This window comes from Alexandromys fortis, unplaced genomic scaffold (genome assembly GCF_014885135.2).
Source record: "Alexandromys fortis isolate MF-2015 unplaced genomic scaffold, M_Fortis_MF-2015_v1.1 scaffold_282, whole genome shotgun sequence".
In the NCBI taxonomy this organism is placed as follows: Eukaryota; Metazoa; Chordata; class Mammalia; order Rodentia; family Cricetidae; genus Alexandromys; species Alexandromys fortis.
This window is the reverse complement of record NW_026068199.1, coordinates 1,208,110-1,228,301: the sequence shown is the minus strand read 5'-3', so window position 1 is coordinate 1,228,301 and position 20,192 is coordinate 1,208,110. Positions and strand designations below refer to the sequence as shown.

Below are 20,192 nucleotides of genomic sequence, written 5' to 3'. Positions count from 1 at the left end.
AAAAAAAAAAAAAAAAACACAATAACTGAGCTCTGGGGCAGCCAGGCTAGCTCATGATGGAACAGCAGAGCCCTGCTCACCGTTCTTTGCAATTGATGTGTTGCATCAGATGCCATTCTGTGCTGCGCTAAGCCAAACCCAGACCCTGGAAAACGCAATGGGGCTGGAGAACTGTGAGTTCCAGTTTGCTTGTCTGAGAGGACAAGCCCCAAATGCATGTGGCTCGCCTGGAGGCCGAGTGACTGTGGTACCCATTTGGCCAGCCCATCCAAGATGTGTCATGCAGAAAATGTTTTGCCATGCTCATTTATTTATTTTTTTAATAATTGACAGGGATTTTTCCCACCCCCTTTCAGGGACTCTCTTTACTTTAGTTCCTATGCTTACAAAGTTGCAGAGCTGTAGTTCTGAATATATTGTTATTCTGGATTTTAACAATCATTTCAATAACTTTACAAAATGCTTTGTTGCAAAGGAATGAGAAGAACCCATGTTAATTCCACTCTCTCACTTATGGTTGTTAATCCTTGGGCAAGGGGCTGAGTTTCCCAAACAGCTAATTTCTATTAAAGAAAGCATTTCTTATCTTCTCTAAGAACTGCACTCCTTTCATTGATATTTGTGGGTTTGCCGTGACCATGTGACTGTTTCCATATTGGCTTTTGTGGAAACTGTCAGTATTTTGCTGATGGGAATTGCATCGATTCTGCTGTTTGCTGTTAGTAACATAATCACACCATGTCATTTGTCGATCAGTGTGTGTGGCAGTTCATTGCCTTGTGTACTTTTCTTTTTTCATTGCTGAGTGCCTTAAAAATTTCCTCATAGAAGTAAAGTCATTATTTTGGCTTATTCCTAGACCTTCCTGAAGCAACTTGAATGGGTCAAATTGCCATTATAGACTTGTAGGAAAACTAGTCATTTTGTGTATTAGTTTTGTATGTTTTCAATAATAACTAAAACACTTGTCAAGTCTAAGAGTTTCCCATGGCATCTGTGGGGAGTTGTGTGTGTGTGTGTGTGTGTGTGTGTGTGTATCATCACTACAGTGGAGTTAGGTTCCTTTCTTTCCTACCTGTATTTCCTTTTTATCTGTGGACTTACTCAGACTTTTCTAGTTCACTCGTATGTCCCTACAGTAAATGAGCTTGGAGAATGCATGCATCTGTCTCCTCTTTACAGTTTTTCTGCTAATGCTGTTTATTTTTCTGCTGTACTGTACTGTTGATTGACGTGTGACACACATGCCCTTACTGTTCTGAACTGTGTTCCATTTCTTCCTAGCTCCTTTAGGAGTTCATCACAAACTCATTGAACATTCAATGTTGTAGACATTTCGATTTCTAATGAGATTTTCATGTCACAGGGATTTTATTCCTTATATGAATTGTTTGTGTTTTTGAGACAGAATTTTTCTGTGTTGCTTTGAAGCCTGTCCTGGAACTCACTTTGTAGACTCGGCTGGCCTTAAACTTTCAAATATTCGCCTGCCTCAGCCTCCTGAGTGCTGGAATTAAAGGTGTGCACCACCACTGCCCTAACCCTTATATGATTTTTTAAAAATATTCCATTGACAAAATTACTGGTAGCATTTTCTTCCCTCCTGTTAGAAATAGCAGTTCGCATGAGTTGGGCATGGTGGTTACTCCCAGCTCTCCCTCTATTGATCTATTCTTTATGTAAAATATCTTTATTTCCTGTTTTCTCATGGATCATTTCTCTCAGATTTTTCTATGTATAGTTTACTTCCAATTATGATCTTTAGTGCTGCTTGAGTGAATGACATGTGTTATTTCATAACGTCCTTCAAATGCTCTTCCTTCTTCATGAATTTTCAGAGTCTACGTTTCTGGGTGCACTGATAATGTCCATAGCTATTTTCTTTCATCACTCTAAATATATCTTCCCATGCTCTCTTGTCTATAGAAACGTCGACAATATTGCTGCTATCATTTTTGTTTGGGGGTTTTGTTATATGGTTTAGCATTGTCTGTAGCAGGGTTATATTAATTTTAGCTTTTTTTTTTTTTTTTTTTGAGATCTTGATGTAAAATGTCAAGAAGAGTTCCAGTCTTTGGTCCTAAGACAGAAACTCAGAGAAGAGCAACAGGGCAAATGGCTGCTTCTCCAATAAATGCTCCACAGGTCAGTATCATGTCCATATTACTTTAAAAAAAAATATTATCTAAACCATGCAAGCCTTTAATTCCCTACCTCTAGTAAAACAATCTAAAGTGTTTCTTTCCTATCATGTTTTTCTTTTTCTTCTCTGATAAGTAGGATTAAACCTTTAAATTTTGTCACCACATTGCTCAACTCTGTTCCTTTGCGTCCTCCCTTGATTATTCTGTGAAGACATATATTTTCCATGCACTTAAAAGCTACAGTTCTAAAAGATTTGTTATGAATGATGATCAGAGAAATATATTGATGCCAAGTTCCTACAGAGGATGGACTTGGGTCCTCTAGTGAGGAATGAAGGTCTCGTGTGCCACGTGATTTGCATTGCAGGGATAATAAGATTTCTAGAACCATCTTATGAAAGTAGCCCTAGAAATACATGGACCTTTTGGCTTACATCTCTGAGCTATTAATGAAAAAGTAGAAATAAAGAGACTCAGAGTATTGAGTCGTAGTAGTAATTGTTGCAACACTGAGGAGAGTGGAGATGGTGGAAACAATATATGGCTTGTTCTTGCTGGAACACTGACGTGTCTGAGAGGAGATGCAGATGGCAGTAGAGCAGATTTTTTTATCTTTGCTATTTGCTATCACACAGTGATGATGGGTGTGTTGACACCTGAAATTTTTCTTGTCTCAGGAGAGGTGCTGCTCAGTGTTCAGTGTGAAGTTCTCAATAGACAGATCGGTGTTTTGTAAAACTTTTAGTTTTCAGGCAAGGTGTAAGCAGTCCTGCCCCCACCTCTATATTGCATCATGGGGAATATAGTAATAAGAATTTTCCAGAGTTATTGACGGGGTGCTGTGCACAAGCCATCAGTTTTCAAACATAAACAAATGTCCTTCTTAATGACTTTGCTCTCTTCTTTGGGCAGAGGGAGGCTCTTCCCCTCCCCCTTTACATTTCCATTCCCTGAAGCTATGTATTACATAGGCAGAGATTCTGTAAAGAGGTTTCAATAGACAGCTTTCCACTTCTTACATTTAAAAAAAAGAAAGAAAGAAAAGAATAATAGTTGAATTTACAAGATTCAAATTTTCAATTGAGACAATGTCATGAGCAATAATATTTTTGAAAACTGATGAAGAGTTAGCATCATTCTCACACAACTTAAAGTAATCATGTTGATCACAGAAAATCTACTTCATCCGAATGCACTGTCACATCGTACATGAATTTACACATTTTTTTCAAACTATTGTGTAGTGTACCCTTGTATGGAATTGATGAAATTATAATTCATCAGTATTAGTTTTGTTGACTTTTAGAAAATTTATATAATATTAATATTAATGCTAATTTTTCTATTTACGTAATGGTTAGGAAGATATTCTAATTACAATAACGGCACGAAGTATTTGAGTCAATGTGTTGTTTAGAATGTTGGATGTCTACACTAATGCTACCCTCTTTACTGTTTAAAGAAAACACTCTGACTTTTAATCCATCCATGTATTCAGCATTCTATATTCTGCCTCTTTGCTCTAACAAGGATGCAGCATTGTATCTAGACTTCAGGATTTCAACTGAGCATGTTAGAAGAGAGTCAGGTGAAGCCCATCTGCAGACAGGATTGATACAGTGTCCATATTTGAACAAAATCGGCGGTTGTAGAATTTGGAAGCAGTTTTGCTCATATGTTTTCATATATAATGCAGCAATGTGATCCTTTTTGATATCCATATAACATTCATAAAGGCACATCCTGCACTTAGACCTCAAAGGTGCATTTTACAATGCCTCACAGTTTGCTGATTGTGAGTCTATTATGCTATCCAGTTCTCATAAAGACAGAAAATACAATATCAATTATGAATAGTCTATTAAAATTAACCTTCACTTTTATTTTTTATATGTGGATATATTTGCCAGAATATTTGTTTTCTGTCCTGTAGAGTTCAGAGGACATTATTGGATCTGTTTGAATTAGAGTTATAATCTATTAAATAGTGCTTTGTGTGTGCTGGGAACCAAACCTGGGTTCTCCAGATGAGCCACTTCTGAACCATCTCTGTGACATTGTTAGAAAACTTTTGTTTTTGAATAATATTGTACCTCATCTATATCATGGAGGTATCTCTAATTCCCTGGATCTAATTTACTTAGGAAAACATTTTGCCCACAAGCACATGGTAATTGGGTAACTTCCCTTTACAGGATCTGTTGACATTCAGAAATGTGGCTGTGGACTTCTCTCAGGAGGAATGGGATTGTCTAGATTCTTCTCAGAGGGCTCTCTACATGGATGTAATGCGGGAGAATTATAGCAATCTAGTTTTTGTAGGTAAGAATACTTTTCTTGTAGAATTTCTGACTTTTCCTTTGTATTTATCTACATTGTAGGTATGTAAACTCTCTAATCTATCTAGAGACTGGCAGAAATAAGGGAAATTCTGATAATAATAGCCATAACATTATGTTTTCAGTGTTCCCTACTAGAGCACCCAATGCTATATACTGTGCAATCTCACTAACCCCCTTATTTAGTTTTTAATCCTAACTTAAGGATTGAATATTGGAATTTCAAAAAATTTCAAAGAAATTCAAAGAAATTTGGTATTCAAAGTAAGGACATGTATTTTATTTTTACTGTTGGATTAAGCTATTTACCTATTTCTAATTTTTAAAAGATGAAGTGACTTTAAAATAGAGAAAGAAATGTTAGTAGTGTGTATATTGTTGTTATTTTTTACTTTTTCTGAGCTATGGTCTCTAGTCCTAGCACAGCATGATTTTAATCCTGTCACTAGGGAGGTGAGTTCCAGGCCAGCCTGTGTTACACAGTGAGTTCCTGGCTAATGAAGGCTACACGGTGTGACTCTCTCAAAAATATAAGCAAGGAAAAAAGAGAAGCACTCTCCATATGATCATTAAGAGCGCTTTTCTCAAAGTACATTATTGCTCCATCGCCCATTTGTTCAACCTTCTGCAAAGTATGAAGATTAGATAAAAATGTGGTCCTTGTGGTTTGATTGGAGATGAGAGTAAAGATCCTTCTGAGCCTCGAGTAAGAGTTCTGTTCCTAAGATTTGCTAATTTATTTGTCTTAAAGAACTTAAGGATGCATCAGTTACTGGATATGTTTAACCAAGCATAAGTCCTTATTATCCCTAATTGTGCTAATTTTCCAGAGAACCATTGTATATGTGGTAAATATGAGAATGTCTTGGATCAAGACTCAAAGCATGTTGTTCATCAGCATATGTATATTCAAGAGAAGTCTCACAAATGGTATGAGCCTGGCAAAATGGTTCACAAATCCTCCCAGTGTATAACTTCTGACACAAGTGATACTATACAAAGCTGCAAGAATTACGAAAGTGGTAGTCACAGGGATACTTCTACTGAGTTATCAAACCTAAAGAGACATGAAAGTGGAAGCACCGTAAAAGAGCAATACAAATATAAAGATTACAGGAATTGTTTAAGCTTATGTTCCACAATCAGTCAATATCAACGGATCCACACTAGAAAGAAAGAACACAAAAATACAGAATGTGATGAATTTTTTGACTCTAAACATGAACACACAATTGAACAAATCCATACTGGAGAGAAAGCATATCAATGCAGGAAATGTGGAAAGTGCTTCCGGACCTATTTGAGACTCAGTAAACATCAGAGAACTCATCCTGGAGAGAAACCCTATAAATTTATAGAATGTGATAAGTCCTTTCTGAATTTGTCACACCGCAAAGTACATTACAATATCCATCATGGAGAAAAACCCCACAAATGTACAGAATGTGGCAAGTGCTTTTATAATTCATTAGGCTTTAAAAGACATGGCAGAATCCACACTGAAGAGGAGACTTACAAATGTAAAAATTGTAGAAAATCCTTTATCTGTTGCTCTGGTCTTAGAAAACATCAGAAAATTCGTGGAAGAGAGAGGCCTTATAAATGTAAACAATGTAATAAGTCCTTCTATACATTGTCACACCTTGAATACCATTGCAGAACCCATAGTGGAGAGAAACTTTACAGATGTAATGAATGTGGCAAATCCCTTTCTACCTCCTCAGGTCTTAGAAAACATCAGAGAATTCATACAGGAGAGAAAATTTACAAATGCAATGAATGTGGCAAATCCTTTACCTTCCGCACATCTCTTAGACTACATCAAAGAATTCATACAGGAGAGAAGCCTTACAAATGCAATGAATGTGACAAATGCTTTATCCAGAAAGTCAACCTTAGAACACATCAGGTAATTCATACAGGAGAGAAACCTTTCAAATGTAGTGAATGTGAGAAATCCTTTACCGTTGGCTCTGGTCTTAGAAGACATCGAACAGTTCATACTGGAGAGAAACCTTATAAATGTAATGAATGTGGGAAGTCCTTCACAATTGTCTCAGATCTTAGAAATCATCAGAAAATTCATACTGGAGAGAAACCTCACAAATGCAGTGAATGTGGGAAATCCTTTATCTGGAAAGCTGATCTTAGAACTCATCAGAAAGTCCATACAGGAGAGAAACCTTACAAATGTGAATGTGGAAAATCCTTTACCACTGGCTCAGGTCTTAGAAGACATCAGAGAATTCATACAGGAGAGAGACCTTACAAATGCAATGAATGTGACAAATATTTTGTCCAGAAAACCAACCTTAGAAGACATCAGAGAATTCATACAGGAGAGAAACCTTACCATTGTAGTGAATGTGGGAAGTCCTTTAACACTGACTCATATCTTAGAATACATCAGAAAATTCATACTGGAGAGAAACCTTACAAATGTAGCGAATGTGACAAATACTTTATCCAGAAAGCCAAACTTAGAATACATCAGAAAATTCATACAGGAGAGAAACCTTACAACTGCAGTGAATGTGACAAGAGTTTCAACCAGAAAGGCAATCTTATAACTCATCAAAGGATTCATACAGGAGAGAAACCTTACAAATGTAGTAAATGTGAGAAATCCTTTGCCATTGGCTCAGTCCTTAGAAAACATGAGAAAATTCATACTAGAAGAAACCTTACCAGTGCATTGAATGTGACTAATCCTTTATCCAGGAAGCCAGGCTTAGAACTCATCAAGGAAGTCATACAAGAGAGAACCTTATAAGTGCAGTGTATATAGCAAAGTCTTTACCCACCCCTAAGAAAACATCAGAAAATTCAAACTGGAATCCACTGTTTCCATATTAAATAATATGGCTTATAATTTATTCAAGCTCTGTCCTTATGGACCAATGCAGGGTCCACAAAAGAGAATCAGTATGAACATGAGAAACTTGTGGAAGCTTTTAAGTCATGTTCAAAATCTTAGAAAAAAATCAAGACTTTTTTTCTTATTTATTATTATATTGAGGAAAAATTCTGAATATGTCACAGAAACTTTTTTTAAAAAACATTTTATTTTTCAATCACAAATGCTTCATACTGAAGACAAAATGGGGAAATCTGTAGAATGTGCTGTTGTATCTGGAGACTGTAGCATTCCATCCAGAGGAAATAAACTATTCATAATTGTTTCAAGAAGTTTCTGAAACTGACAAGGTTCACTATGCTTAATTCCATTGAAGAAACTTGTATCAGTCTTGCTGCTTCGAAGAGGGTCTGTTTTTTTGTTTTGTTTTGTTTTTATGATTTAAAATTTCATTTATTTGTGACTACTTGAATGATCTTCCATTTGTTATTAACACAGGTTACCCTTTCTCCAAGAGTTAAATGGGTTCCTATTGCCACAGGATCTTTCTGAGAATTAAACAGATTATGCATGCATAAACAATGCTTATGTTGTATTATATATACATCAAAACACATTGATACATATATGGTAATTTATATTATAAGACACATACACACATATCCATGTTTGAGTCACAGTCCCTTGGGTATCCTTGAGTGTCCTTTGGAAGATCTAACATATCATAAAAGCTCTATAAAGTTTTTAAATAACATTTTGTCTTTCACAAGTTGATTAATTTATTTCCATGCTATGTAATGTTATTCATTCCTTAGTATAAAATATGAGAGAAGTATAAATTAAAAAAATAAAATAAAAAAGAATTTCATACATGAGTAGGGTATCTACATGATTTCTACATCTTTTGGTCTTCTCTAGACAACCTCCCAGGTGTCCCCAACTTTCTCTGAAATTTATAATCATCCTTTAAGTATTAGTGCTGTATACCTATATATTATTTTATATATAACAAAATAATGAATGAGTATATTATATTTATATTCATAAGTACATATGTAATATAGATACAATATATATGTGCATATGTATACATAAGAAGACATGCTGAGTCCATTTAATGTTGCTCTCATGTGTTTATGGATGACCACTTGGGGTCGGATAATTTACTAGGGAGCTTTTATCTGAAGAAAACTGGTCCTTGCCCTCTGCAGTTATTAATTGCCTGCAGTTTTTCATCTTTGGAGTGGAGCCTTGGGAGATATTTTTAATCAGTGTTGAAATATTGACTGGTAATGTCATTGTGCAGGTCTTGTTTAGGTTACCATATTATTGAGATTTCATAGATAGAGCTTTTCTGACATTTTTACTAGGCCCTTTTCACAGAAGGAATTCTGGTCTTCTGATTTACAATATTTAGCCCCCTATTGTACAATATTTGAGGCTTAGGTGTAGGAGTCATGTTGTAAATGGATTCAGACTACATGTGTATACATGATTATCAGAATGAAATAGATCCTAGCACAGATTAGTACTTCTCTCAAAGAGGGTTTAATGAGTTGAGCCAGTAAGATACAGTGCCCTTTAACATGTAGATATGCCTGTAGGTGTGTAGTATGCTGTGGGTATCCAACTTTCAAAATCTGTATTTCATGCTGCCTTGGAGTTTTATGATGGCAACTATCTTTGGGTAAACTTTACTCTTGTAACCAACTCCAGTCCTGTATTTATATAAGTAAATAACCCAATAAAATCCATTGGTTCAACAAGATGGATTTCAGTTGAAAGCACACTTGGTTCTGTGGTCAGTTCCCATTTTGACTGATTGGGTGCATATGAATTTGTCTCTCCCCAGTAAAAGTCTCTCATACATTTGCTGAATGTATTAATTGTTCCTCCAAACTTGTACACCAGAAAATTAATGTTAAAGAGAAAGTATTTGAGTCTACTGAAGAAGGAAAGCTTACTACTTGAGTAGTAAGCTTCAGGCTTACTACTATGGCAGTATATGGTTCCATTGAAAGGGCTCAACACAGATAGAATGTAGATTAGGGAGACTAAGAAAGTAGGCCATTCTCCCTTGCATTCATGGAAGAGAGTGAGAGATCTGCAGTGGAACACATGAAAATATATGTACAAACCTGTGTTATTGACAGACATCATCCAAACAGGGCTATGTCTGTGCATGACTCTGAAATCATGCTTAGACTCCATGATTCTGTCAAGCTCCAGTGACCCTCAGAGCACTGCTGTCCATGGGTAAATAATGAACACCATTGTGCTAGCCTTGTGTCCTGTTGTACCTTAGAAATACCACTCTACAAGCCTAAACAAATGAATCAAATTCCTTTTCTTAAATTCTTTACATGATACTAATATTGTAGACATATCAGAAAATTCAGCATTAAATAAAACTCAAGAAAATACTTTAATAAAAACATATTCAGCCAGGCAGTGATGGCATATACCTTTCTTTATCCAGCACTTGGGAGGCAGAGGCAGGCAGATCTTGATGAGTTCAAGGTCAGCCTTATCTACAAAGCAAGTTCCATGACAGCTAGGACTTCAACAAAGAAACCCCGTCTCGAAAGATAGTAAGACATATTAAGCTTAATTTTATGTATGAATCCATCCATACAAATATTAAGAGTCTACAGAGCTTCAAAAAGATGACCTATGAACAAGAGAAGGTGCACATGCTCATATTCAGCTTAGAAATCCCCAAGCGTGTGCTGGAAGATCATTTTGAAGTACTGAAAAAAATATGGTGAAGTATTTAGTCCAATTCCAAAATACTATATTAGAGTATTGATACTAAAAACAGTAAGACTCAAAAATATTAGACCTTAGACAAGGCAGCATGTTACAATGCACAAAATGATACCTCTGCATAAATGTTTCATGGGTTTCAGTACAAAAGGATAGTTATATTCAACTAATGGGGAAATATTGTTTAAGGACATTTTGGTGTTCTCAGTATTGGTGTTTGTTGAAACATGAGCTCAAATAGTTAGTACTACCTTGAATAAATTTAGGCTCTCATTAGAAAATGACAATGTGATGATTTATATCAATTGCTGTTGTATATGAGCTGATTAATCTGAAACTGGGAGCAGTGGAAACTTAAACCTTCTGGACTGGCCCTTAGTAATCTGGAGAATGCAATCAACTGGGCAGACTCCTAAAATGCCAATTTTAACTGTTCCATAGATTGAGGCTTCTCTGATGACATTAGATAATTATCCTACCCACTTTATCACAGATTTCCAGTGGTAAATTTGTAAACAGGAACATTGAAAATTTCTCACTTTATATCCCTCACACAACATTTATAAACACAGTTCTGGTGTATGATAGCAGCAACATGTAGAGAAACTGGCTAGAACAGGTCAGGGCAGCCCAATAGCTGGAGCTGTGCCAAAGGTAGCCTGGATAGAGTAGGACAAATGGGTATCAACGTGGCTGAGAAATAACCTGATCAGAGGAATGATGGGGAAATGAAGCAAAGGTTGTGTGAGCTTAGAAAGCTCATCAGCATTTGTGCACGTAATTAATACAGTTTCTGTGTGATTATTTCGGGACTGGGCAGCCAGGAAACAATTGAGCAGGCTCCTACTACAAAATGGCACAACAATGTGGGACAACTACATTCACATAAAACCAGGGAGAGGTGGAAATGATTTCTAGACACAAAAGAACAGAGCTTAGTAAAGCTTCTTGGTAATGGCATTTTGTTTCAGATGGGCTGCATTTGCTGGCAGCAAGCATGGGCTCCAATAGCTTCTTTAAGAGAGGTCTTCCTGATTCAGCATTGGCATCAAAGACTACATGGCTTCTTTAGGGGAGCATTCCCTGGTTTGCTGACATGAAAGCCTCTGGTTCTGTCGGGAGCTGCATCCATGGAGCATTTGAATGGGTTTTTGAGCAGATTGCTACATACCTCCACAATGTTAGATAGGGCAAAGGCAAAAGGCAAAACAGCCTTAGTCCTAGCCATGCCCGCTTAGCAATTAAAAAAAGAAGTATTCCTGGTTTTCTGATCAAAAACTGATTACAAATATTACAGATTTATGCAAAAAAACACAAATTCAGAAGGAAAAATTCCTTTGAATGGGTCAGAGTGTTAGATAAATGTACGTAAACTTGGGAGAGAGAAGAATAAAAGAATATAGATAGTTTTTTAAAAAAAAAAAAAAGTAAAAGAGACAGAAAAGCAAACCATATAAAGAGTCTGGATTATTTATTTTATTGTGTTTTCTTTCAGGTTTTTTTTTTTTTTTACTGTGAATGAGCTAAGTACAGAAAGATGTACAGGCTGCTAAGCTAAACCATCTATATAAACATATATATTTAAAAGGTATTTTGACTTCAAAATTTGAGTGTAAGGATATGTTACTTTGGAAAAGAGGTTCTGCTTTTGTTTCCACAGAGGAGAGATGGATTCCTTACTGGCTAATATGGTTTAATCATACAAGACCTCCTGAAACAATGGCCCAGATGGTCCAATATTCATGACAGCTTCAGGAATACAGGCTTAGATGGACCTACCACACAGGATACCCCATAAAAGACCTGATTAATAATGCACCCAATCATCAGGAGGTAGTCTAGAGAACAATGACCAAATTTCCTAAATTATTGTTTATAAATGTTTGTTTATATTTAAAGGGGGATGTGCCTTAGAGATGAGTCCTTTGCATTGCTGTACATCTTAGTTTATTGATATAAATTTAAGTTCAATTTATATATATATATATATACCCTCGATTAATTGTGTTTGTATAGCTCATTTTAAAATATAATTTATAAATAAGAAATACAGGTTGGTAGATAGTCATCTATAATAGTCAAGTGTTTAATCAAGTTAGTTAGGTTTTATAGGTGCACAGAGATATATTTAAGGTGGATAGGTATTCTTCAAACCTTTCAAAGATGTACAGAATATGACATTTACAATGTTTTAAGAACTTATGACTTTATATGACAATGAGACACATCTGCTTCTGGCATCTCTAATCTATTTCAAGAGGATGATGGGCATCAAAGAGGCTCCTTATGGAGTTTTTTATCCATTTGGACAAGAAAATGTTCTTGCCTGGACTGCTTGATGGTATGCTATGTAAACTGGACATGCAGGATACACAGAAAAATGACTGTTGAACTTGCCTAAAGATGAGACAATCCTTCAAGATTCTTCAATATGAAAGGCCTGCCAAACATTTTGCAGGACACAGAAGAAAGCATCTGATGAATTTTGCCATAACATGGCAAAACATCTTCAAATTTTCTGTTTCATGGAAAATTTAGCTAGATATTATGGGCCTGAAGTCTGAAGATGGATGCCCCCAAATTACAGAAGAACTTTGGGTGACTGTCCAGGCAGCAAGATCACTAGTTAATTTATATCTTGAATTTTATTATAATATGTAGATCTGCATCAACACTATAGCTGTCAGTTACAATTTGTGAAATATGTGTTCAGAAAGATGTTTTCTCCCTTAATTTTTGAAGAGAATTTCTCTCTGGTCTTAACAAAATTATGTAGCTCTTGGGGACAAAGATGCATCCCAGTAGGCCTGCACTGGAAATCAGGATAGATAAGACCTCCACAACCACCATGACCTTGCCCTTGGTGCTGTGGTAGACTGGGATAAATGTGACCCAGACACTGCAAAACAACAGCATGCTGAAGGTCAGCAACTTTGCTTCATTGAATGTATCAGGGAGATTCCTGGCCAAGAAAGCCACAATGAAGCTCGCTAAGGCGAGGGAGCCATGGTATCCCAAGACACAGTAGAATGCAGTCTCTGAGCCCTTGTTGCACACAATGATGATTTGGCCATGCTCAGAGTTTGCATCATTATCAATAAAGGGAGGAGAAAATCTAAGCCAGATTGCACAGAGAATAATTTGGATGAAAGTACAGATGGCAATTATGTAGTTGGGTGCCCCTAGAAGCAGGAAGGACCTTATCCTTTTTCCAGGGGCTGTGACTTTGAAAGCCAGCAGCACAGTCACTGTTTTGGCCAACACGGTAGAAATTGCCACAGTGAATACTACTCCAAATGTGACTTGCTGTAGGATACAGGTAGCTGAGTTGGGATGCCCAATGAAGAGCAAGGGACACAGGAAACTAAAGATGAGTGAGATAAGCAAGATGTAGGTGAGATTCCGGTTGTTGGCCTTCACAATGGGAGTGTCATGATGCTTCACAAAGACCCCAAGAACCACAGCTGTGAATGCAGAGAAGCATAAGGCCATTAAGGCAAGAGCCATCCCCATGGGGTCTTTGTAGTTCAGAAAGACCACAGCTTTTGGAATGCACTGGTTCTGTTCTCTGTTGGTATACTGGTCTTCTCGACACCTCAGACATTTATCCACATCTGATGGAGAAAGGATAGTATGATTAGTGCAACTGTAACCATGTATTGACAAGGTATTTCAGTTAAGTGTGTTGAAGAAACATTGCAATATCTGCATTTGTTGCTGACGATGTAGTTGAAGGACACTGCTACATACCAATGTTTCCACTTCATAATATTCATTATCATTTTAGGGAGGGATGTCTAACAATACCTATGCTTTCTATTTAACTATTTGTTGATGATGCCATTTGTTAAGTTATCAGAAAACACTGCTGTAGGGTAATATTCTTGTACTCTGTAAAGATTTATTCTTTATTGTAGGATAATGTTCTTGTACTCTGTAAAGATTTATTCTTTATATGTGTTTAATGAAATATTGATTGGCCAGTATCAAGGCAGAAAGTATAGGCAGGCAAACAGACTGGGAAAATTCTGCAGTCTGCAGTCACCAGCCAGACGCAGGTGAAGCAAGATTAGAATGCCTCACTGAGTAAGATACCAAGCCTCATGGCTAAACATAGATAATGAGCCATGTGATGGCGACATATGTCTTTAATCCTAGCAATAGGGAGGCAGAGGCAGGTGGATCTCTGTGAGTTTGAGGCCCGCCTTGTTGAAGGAGCTGCGAGCTGAGTTCTTGCCACATGGCTCCTGGCCACCTGGCTAGCTTATGCCCCAAAATAACAACACACAAACTGTATTCATTTAAACACTGTCTGGCCCATTTCTGTTAATGTGAGTAGCACTGAGATGCGCTTATAGGGAAGATTCTAGCCTACATCTATCCTGGGTTGGAGCTTCATGGTGTCTGCTCCAGAGAGGAGAGCTATCGAGTCTAAGCTCACTTCCTCTTCCTCCCAGCATTCTGTTCTGTTTACTCCACCCACCTAAAGGCTGGCCTATCAAATGGGCTAAGGTAGTTTCTTTATTAGCCAATGACCTTCCTGCATCACCGCCTCATCTACAAAAGTTAGTTCCAGGCCGAGCTCCAAAGCTACACAGAAAAACCCTGTCTTGAAAAACAAAACAATACAAGCATAGATAAATAATTATAGAATAATTTAAGTTGTAAGAGCTAACTAATAATAATCCTGAGCGAAAAGGCCAACCAGTTTATAATTAATATAAGCCTCTGTGTGTTTTGTTGGGACCGAATGGCTATGGGACCAGGTAGTGCAAAAACTTTCAACTACAAAGCACAAATATTTTCAGTACATTATGAATGCTATGATAAAATGACCTAACTTGGTGAATTGACAGAGGTTTAAAAATTGACCATTTTATGGCAAAGAATGCATTTAAAAGTCTCAGAACCCATGGTTTTAGTATCTCCTGACAACGTTCTGTATGTTGAATGAATTCTCTTCCTGAAATAGATGGAGATTGTGTCTTCTACTGAGACAAGTCATGTAAAATGTTTTCTAGTTTGAATTCACCAGCCTAAACACATTGACATAGAAGCAACACTAATCAGATGCTTTAGGGACCCTTGGAGTTAGCACATAATGCACCAATACCAAGGTCTCAACCAAAAGGAGAATGATTTGCCCCAGGGGACCATAGGTAGGGAATAAGAGAAAACAAACAGAAAATAAGAAATGGAGGAGAAGGGGAAAGCAACAGGAGAGAGTCTATATTCATTATGTGGGATGAGAGGCAATAGGAAAGAAAAACTATCTACCTGCCTTTTTATTTCCATTTTTTGAGTTAGGGTTTCTATGTAGCTATGAAACCAGTTCTGGAACTCACTCTGTAGACAAGGCTGAGCTTGAACTCATAGAGATCTGCTTGCCTCTGCCTCCTGACTGCTAGAATTAAAGACTTGTACCACCACCTCCCAGCTCTACCTGCCATGTTTATGTAGGCAACTCTAAACAAATGGTCATTTGACTAATATGGGCTGTGTAGAAGACAACACAGTTTAGATAAATGTGACTAATTGCTTTCTTAGGAAACCATTTTAATCTTCTAATTTTGACATGATTAACTATGTGGTGCATAAAAATAATGATTAAAGGATTGTATATTCTAGGTCATGTGTCAACATGTATTCACAATTCCCTAGATTTCAAATCACTTTTATCCTTTGAAAATAGTGCCTCTGGATATTGCTTGAAGACTTCTGTCTAATAGGGAACAGTGTCTGATAATTTTACAAGTAATGATTCCCCCTTCTCATTAATATTATAGAGGACTTCGATTTGGTTCCTACCATATACATAACTGAATTCAATGGATCTGATGCCATATTCTACACCAAATTGATTCCTGCTTGTATGTGGTGCTGATAAACTTTTACAGTGACACATACAGAACAAATATGCAAATAAAAAAATATTATTGAAGATTCATGACAGGAAACGTATTTACATATAGTTTCAGAGGAGATTAATCACTATTAAAGACAATGTCTAGAATTCCCTCACACAGTAGTCTGATAATCAAAACGACTTGAGAAACAAACATCTACCATGAATTTTCAGTGAGTCAAAAATGTATTTTCTGGCCCAGGCTGGGCGACAGAGCACCGGCGCAGGCCCAGGTGGGGCGGCAGAGAACCAGCGCAGGCCCAGGCCCCAGGCAGGGCGGCAGACCACCAGCGCAGGCGGCAGCAGACCGGAGTAGGAAGCGGTAGACAGCGGGGACGGCGCACAACACAGAGAGCAGATCGCCCCACAACAATTAAAGCAAAGAGGTAGGCCTTTGGTTGGCGAGGTCCCTGGCAAACAGGGAGCCTGATCCTGTTCCTGAAGACCCCTCTGAGGGGCGAGAGGGAACTTGGCCCCTGGCAGGAGCCAGGAAACAGAGCGACAGCATTTTGTAAGAGGAGCCCCTGGCCAAGAGGGAAACCTGATCTGGTTTTAAAAGACGCATTAGATAGATTCGATAGGAGGAGATGGGCAGGCGCCAAGGCAAGAATTCACCCAATAATCCAAAAACAACATGAAAACAGCAGAACCCAATGGTCTTACAAGACAGAAATCTTTAATAAATAAATAAATAAATACAAAAAAAGAAAAAAATAACATATAAATGAAATATCAAAAAAATAAAATTAAATTAAAAAATGTATTTTCTGGTATATAGTGGTTACTAAAAGTGACAATGATGATGGTCATAATCCCATACAAACTAATTTGGGAAAGAGGTATATTTTGTTTCTGCAGAGACCATTTAGAACCTTTGATTGTGCTAGTGTGCTTGGGATAGGATGATTTATGTGAAGGATTTATCTCAATAGTAAACACTTACTTGTGTCATTAGAAACTTCATGTTGTGGGCAAGGGTTGCAATCAAAACAGCAGTCTTCCATTCCCTCCTGCCAGAATTTTCTGAACCCAGGACCACAATCAACACTACACACAGAGGGTGGCATCTGAGGGAAATCAGACACATGTTGGTGTTGGGAGTTTTACCTACTCCTTCTATAACTATATTATATTATCATGGTGAAATATTCATAAGTTTATTTTATAAGTACCAAATGAGTAACCACTTAAACATAATGAGTTTTAAAACACCAAGCATATGCGCCATACATGCTGCACCCTTTTGAGGGACATAGAAGGTGAGTAGGCAGCAGCCCTATGACCCCAAACCCACAACTCCCTAAGACCTATACATGGGAAAACACAGGAGCCCCTTCCCAGGTCCCTTGGCATTTCTAGCTGCCAGCAGGGAGCTTGTAGGCTAGCCCTCAATCCATCACACCCCCAACCCAGCTTTCCCAAAGAGATCCATGGAACACTGCCATACATCCTGCCCCCAAATTTGAGGGACATAGGAGCTGCCAGCAGGGAGCTTCCCTGATAGCCCTCAATCCACCCTTTTCCCAACCTTCCTTTCCATGCAAGCTCCATGGAAGGATGAGAAACACAGCCTGCTCCAATACTGAGTGGACCTAAGAGACAGCCACAGCAAGGATTGGACTCAAAAGCCAAGACAATGCTGACCTCATTTGAAGGAAGAGATGGGTAGGCACCACTGCAAGAATTCCTCCAACATCCTAAAAAACAACATGGTAACACCAGAACCCAGCAGATACACAACATAAAGACTTGATAACCCTAAGCCAGAAGATGTAGAAAAAATTACTTTAAACATAACTTTATGAAAATGATGGAGACCTTTAAAGAGGAAGTGGAAAACTCCCTTAAAGAAATAGAGAAAAAGACAAACAGAAAGCTGGAATTAATAAATTGCTCAAAAAAAAAAAAAAAAAAGAAAACCAAGAAAAAGCAAAAAAAAAAAACAGGTGAAGAAAACGGTTAAAGACTTGAAGCCTGAAATAGAGGTAATGAATAAAACACAAACTGAAGGAATTCAGAAAATGGAAAATCTTGGTAAATGAACAGGAACTACAGAGACAAGTATAAACAACAGAAAACAAGAGATAGAAGAAAGAATCTCAGGCACTGGAGATACTATTGAGGAAATAAACTCATTAGTCAAAGAAAACACTAAAACAAATTCATAACACAAAAAATTCAGGAAATGAAATTCATACCATGGAAAGACCAAACCCAAGAATAATAGGGGTAGAATAAGAAGAACTCCAGCTCAAGGGCACAGAAAATATATTCAGCAATATTATGGGAGAAAACTTTCCCAACCTACAGAAGGATACCCCAATGAAGGTAAAAGAAGCCTACAGAACAACAAATGGACAGGATAAAAAAAAATCCTCTCACCGTGTAATAATCAAAACAGAAAACATACAGAACAAAGAAAGAACATGAGAGCTGCAAAGGAAAAAGGTCAAGTAACATATAAAGGTAAACCTATCAGAATTGCACCTGACTTCTCAATGGAAAACATGAAAGCAAGAAGGTCCTGGATAGATGTGTTGATGTCACTAAGAGACAATGTATGCAAACCCAGACTACTATACCAAGCAAAGCTTTCATTCACCATTGATGGAAAAAAAAAAGATATTCAATGACAAAAACAGATTTAAACAATATGCATCCACAAGCCCAGCCTTACAGAAAGTACTAGAGGAAAACCTCAACACAAGGAAGTTAACTGCATCCACAATAACACACACATCCGATAACCCCCCCCCACCAGAATAACCCAAAGAAGGGAAACACACAAACACTACTACCGCGAGATAACCAGAACTAACAATCACTGGTCATTAATATCATTTAATATCAATGGGCTCAATTCACCTATAAAAAGACACAAGGTAGAGAGTGGATATGAAAACAGGATCCAGCATTCTGCTGTTTAAAAGAAACACACATCAACCTCAAAGACAGACACTACCACAGAGGAAAGGGTTGGGAAAAGGTTTTCCAATCAAATGGACTTAAGAAACAAGTGGAGGTAGCTATCGTGATATATAACAAAATTGATTTCAAACTGAAATCAAGCAGAAGAGATGGAGAAGGACATTTTATACTCAGCAACAATTCATCAAGATGAAGTCTCAATCCTGAATATCTATGCCTCTAATAGAAGAGCACCCACATATGTAAAAGAAATATTATTAAAACTTAAATCGCACATCAAACCCCACACACTAATAGTACAAGATTTCAACACTCCTCTCTCAACAATAGACAGGTCAGACAGAAACTTAAAAGAGAAATAAGAGAACTACCAGATGAAATGGATTAAATATACTTAACAGACATCTATAGAACATTCCACCCAAACAAAAAAGAATAAACCTTCTTCTCAGCACCTCATGGAACTTTCTCTAAACTTGATCACAGTCTCGGTAACAAAGCAATCATCCACAGATACAAAAAAAAAAAATGGAGTAACCCCCTGTGTCTTATCAGATCACTATGGAATAAAGTTAGATTTCAACAACAATACTACTCCCGGGAAGCATACAAACTCATGGAAACTGAACAGATAACTACTGAACTAACCCTGTGCCAAGGATGAAATAAAGAAAGAAATTAAAACCTTCCTTGAATTCAATTAAAAGGGAGGCACAACATATCCAAACCTATGGGACACTATGGAAGCAGTGCTAAGATAAAAGTTCATAACACTAAGTGCCCATATAAACAAAACAGAGATCTTGTCAAATAGATCTTTCACTTCCTTGGGTAGAGTTACACCAAGATACTTTATGCTATTTGTGGCTATCATGAAAGGTGATGTTTCTTTGATTTCCCTCTCTGCTTCTTTGTTCTATGTGTATAAAAGGGCAACTGATTTTTTGGAGTTGATCTTGTATCCTGCCACGTTACTAAAGGTGTTTATCAGCTGTACCTTTGGTAGAGTTTTGGGAGTCGCTTAGGTATACTATCATATCATCTGCAAATAACGAAAGTTTGACTTCTTCCTTTCTAATTCGAATCCCCTTGATCTCCTTATGTTGTTTTATTGCTATTGCTAGAACTTCAAATGCAAATCAAAACAACTTTGAGATACCATATTATACCTGTCAGAATGGCTAAAATCAAAAACACCAATGATAGCCTGTGCTGGAGAAAATGTGGAGTAAGGGGAATACTCATCCATTGTT

At 37.3% G+C, this 20,192-nt stretch overlaps 2 protein-coding genes across 5 annotated transcripts in view; one reads left to right on the top strand and one right to left on the bottom strand.

Moving 5' to 3' along the window:
• LOC126493045 (zinc finger protein 93-like) overlaps positions 1–9,127 on the top strand; it is a 26,730-nt gene extending 17,603 nt beyond the window's left edge. The window contains 4 exon segments of the mRNA XM_050129795.1: positions 2,040–2,145; positions 4,340–4,466; positions 5,314–7,155; positions 7,158–9,127. Coding sequence (XP_049985752.1) covers positions 2,053–2,145; positions 4,340–4,466; positions 5,314–7,155; positions 7,158–7,192 — 2,097 coding nt within the window. The 5' untranslated portion in view covers positions 2,040–2,052 and the 3' untranslated portion in view covers positions 7,193–9,127.
• Positions 9,128–12,210: 3,083 nt separating this feature from the next.
• The window catches only part of LOC126493044 (vomeronasal type-2 receptor 116-like), a 51,990-nt gene continuing 44,008 nt past the window's right edge, over positions 12,211–20,192 (bottom strand). For 3 of the 4 annotated variants that reach the window (XM_050129790.1, XM_050129791.1, XM_050129792.1), the window contains 2 exons: positions 16,955–17,078; positions 12,211–13,720 (listed from right to left, as the gene is read on the bottom strand). In XM_050129790.1, coding sequence (XP_049985747.1) covers positions 12,816–13,720; positions 16,955–17,078 — 1,029 coding nt within the window. In that variant the 3' untranslated portion in view covers positions 12,211–12,815. The remainder of the gene's footprint in view (positions 13,721–16,954; positions 17,079–20,192) is intronic. The other variant, XM_050129793.1, reaches the window with a different exon arrangement.